At 43.0% G+C, this 3547-nt stretch overlaps 1 protein-coding gene across 1 annotated transcript; it reads right to left on the bottom strand.

The window, feature by feature from the left end:
- Window positions 1–1264: 1264 nt before the first annotated feature.
- Window positions 1265–1951, bottom strand: LOC109760825 (uncharacterized). The gene has a single exon (XM_020319631.1). The coding sequence runs from the start codon at window positions 1949–1951 to the stop codon at window positions 1265–1267; it is 687 nt and encodes a 228-aa protein (XP_020175220.1).
- Between the last annotated feature and the right edge of the window lie 1596 nt (window positions 1952–3547).

Genomic DNA, 3547 nt, shown 5'->3' with positions numbered 1-3547 from the left:
AAGTGTGATGATGGCTGCATCATCTTCGGCAAGGGATGGAGTGATTTTGTTGACAGTGAAGAGCTTAAGGTTCATAAAGCCGTTCTTTTCGATTTCAAGACCACCACCGTGAAGATCTTCAGATCGAGGTGGTTATGAACATGCTGACCGAGGAGCCACAAATGTAGCACGACAACGCAAGAGTGTCCTTTACACTAGGTATAGTGCGAAACTATGTTGATAGTAGTTATGCATCTATGGGGTTATGTGTTCATTATGTCTTGGGTGATGATGACTATGAGAGGAGGACATGTTGCAGTTAGAGTAAATGCTAGGATTCGGCCCTATTCAGGACTCAAAATAGGTCTTTCACAGGTGGTTGCTTTATTGGCTGCTGTTTCCCTGGCTATAATCATGAACGATGGTAATGCAAATGGAATCGTTAAGGGGGTTTTATTAATATTTTAAATCATGGAGTTAAGATGGTAGAACTACCTATGAGTGTTTGCGTAGGAGATGCGGGAAGGGCATCGGTTGTGTTCTTGACTCTTTGGCAATGCAGGAATAATGTGAGATTACAAAATAAATGGTATAGTGATCTTATGATTCTTGTTTAGCTAATTTGCTTGTGGATCATGGGATGGTCTATATTGCAGATGAAGGTGGTAAACAAAGAGGTGCTGATGTTGGGAGCAAAGAGGTGTTGATGGTCTATATGCGCAGGCTAGAGCATGTAGCAGGTGAATTGTACAGTTCATCGCAAGTGTGGAGTCACAGGGTACTGCGGTGTCGCCTGCGCATCTCTGTCGTAGTTTTATTTTTTGGACCTTCATGTTAAGTCTGGCTGGGCTTGCTACCATGTATGATTTGTGCTGCTAGTTGATTACTTTAGTTTCTAGCTGTAGTTTGTATCAGGGGCTTGAAAGACCATGTGGTTTCTGTTAATGGAACATCAGAGGGGGCGACCCTTCTTTTGATTAAAAAAAATGAACTTTCTCTATGAAATTAAAAAAATAAAATTTCTCTATTCAAACCCAGTTGAGAACAGTATTCATTATAAATCTGAAATAATCTTTTGGTAAAAATGGCTATCGCATTCTGTATCATAACTAGCAAAACTGAAACAAAATAAACGTCTTAAGTATAATATCTCGTGAACGTGGATCAAATTAGGCAAGACAGCTAGAATAAAGGATGATTCAACTTGCAGGAAATTTGAACTTACAACTTACTAGCAGTATAATAAGGTTTACACACTATCAGCTAGATAAATAGAAGAAACATTTTAGGTTGATTCATTCTTCCTTCCGAACTTCCTCGACCGCCTAGATGGTTTGGCGAGATGCTTGCACAGACTCTCGAACCCCTTCTGGAAGTTCACCAAGTGCCCGTATACATCGTAGGTGGCATACGCGTCCCTGGAAGCATAATAGATGTTCTTCAAGGGCAAGGGTGCTTCTGCCCATATATGGTGGTCATCTTCTGCGATAGCATCCTTCATCTTGTTGTAGCTGTGGTGGATGATGGAACCAGCGTAGTCAGCCAAGCCATACTTTGGCTTAATCGTCACTAGATCAAGCACTCTCCACATATTCTGGATATCCACAAAGTTTCGTACCACCAGACCAACACGCTCGAGTTTTTTCTCGTCACTGTTGATGTCCACCCCAACAAAGGTGTACTCCTCGTCGAGCAGGAAGGCGGCAAGCAGGTCGCAGTGCTCATCAGCAACACTTATGTGGTACACAAGGACGTAGATGCCAACGCATAACTGGACCACGGCAGCCATCTGTGTCGGACCACGGGGCCAGGTGAACTCCACATCCAGTGCAACTATCTTCTTGTCGTCGTTCCGCAGCCAGTATTTGAATCTGCCAATGCAGTACTCAACACAGCTAGCCTTGTTCGTGTACTTCACAAAAATTTCGGTATTTCCATCTGCCCTAGCAGCATAATCTTTCTTGAACGCCATGTCGAAGGACTGTATTTGATGAAACCAGTATAAGACATGAAGCATGAGAACAACATGATAACAATAAGCCGAGATGAATATGACGGCAGATAGTATAGTAATTCTGGCGCTATTGGAAGTTTATGTAAACAAGTGCATGAACAATTTAAACTAAACAAGTACTCCCTCTATAAAGAAATCACTAAAGTAGTGAACCAAAAGTTGTTATATTTCCTTGCAGAGGGAGTATATGCGACTTAACAATCAAAATTTACGCTCTTGAAATATTATCTAAACAACTGCATCAACAATCAAGAATAAACATGTATCTATGAATTGTTCATCGCCCATGCAGATGAAACTGTGTGTACAAACTAAAGAAGCAGGAGAAAAACAAGAAATTGACAAGACAACGGACTAGATGTTGCATGCAGATGAATCTGTGTGCAAAATTCTCATAAGACAACGGACTACATGTTGCAGGCATATGAATCTGTGCGCACAAAATAAAGGAGCAGGAGAACAAGAAATTGACAAGAAGAAGGCCATCGTATGTGCTGCTACTAGAGAACTACTAACAAAATTGACAGGAAGGATAACTCACCGTTCCAGAAGCCAGATTGTTGGGAGAGTGGGGACGCAGAGGAAGAGGGAATCGAGAGGACGTAGAGGCAGAGGAACCGTTTTTGGAGAGTCGTGGCAGTGAGGATGAAGCGCCCTCGCGCATGCCCGTCCTAAATAATTGGGACGGGGCTCGTCGCGCCTATTGGAGTCCTCGCTTCCTTTCTCATGTTCACATTTAAAATGGGCTCCTCCCATAGGCCCGTATAAGAAAGCACAAGAAGCCCAAATGCTTCGCGGTTGAGATTACTGATCTAAACTTGCTAAAAAATTCTCAAAATAAAAAAACTAGCTAAAAAAACATTACGTGATCTAAAACTACCTCTTCGTGAGATCCCAAATTCCCAATATTTCCTTGTGGTCGGTTGTTAGAGAATCCCCTATAAATAAACATTACGTGATCTAAAACTACCTCTTCGTGAGATCCCAAATTCCCAATATTTCCTTGTGATCGGTTGTTAGAGAATCCCCTATAAATACGAAGCTTTTCACGACATAGATCGTATACTTCCACCCCACGCCTCCCACCCCACGCCTCGCATACCTAGCCTTCCATGACTACATCGAATTACCACCCCACGCCACCCAAAGTAGCTCCCAGGTCAGTGAAGCCGACGGAGCCGTCATCTTTAAAGCTTGCGTCGGCCAATCCTGAGATGAAAGAGAAGGGCATGTCAGAGAAGCCGACGGAAGAGAAGGGCACGTCGGAGAAGCCGGCGAATCAAAAGATGAAAGCGAACGGCAATGGAGCCGGTCGCCATCGAGAGAATCCTCCGGTAACGATCGAGATCCTTGTATTCTGTATACACCCTCCTTCCCAAGTCTGCATGCAATCCCATTATTTACGGCGCACTTCCTTTTGATCTCGTTTAGTTATAGCCATAACGAACTATCCCTATTTTACCGAAGGGAGATGGGTGTGTCTAGAAAGGCTTGCACGAATCTTAGCATAAAATCAATGACATAGGACTTAGATAAGCAATACTTAGAGCACAT

Source organism: Aegilops tauschii, chromosome 7 (genome assembly GCF_002575655.3).
Source record: "Aegilops tauschii subsp. strangulata cultivar AL8/78 chromosome 7, Aet v6.0, whole genome shotgun sequence".
Lineage (NCBI taxonomy): Eukaryota > Viridiplantae > Streptophyta > Magnoliopsida > Poales > Poaceae > Aegilops > Aegilops tauschii.
The sequence above is the reverse complement of the archived record's forward strand: the minus strand, read 5'-3'. Positions and strand labels throughout refer to the sequence as shown.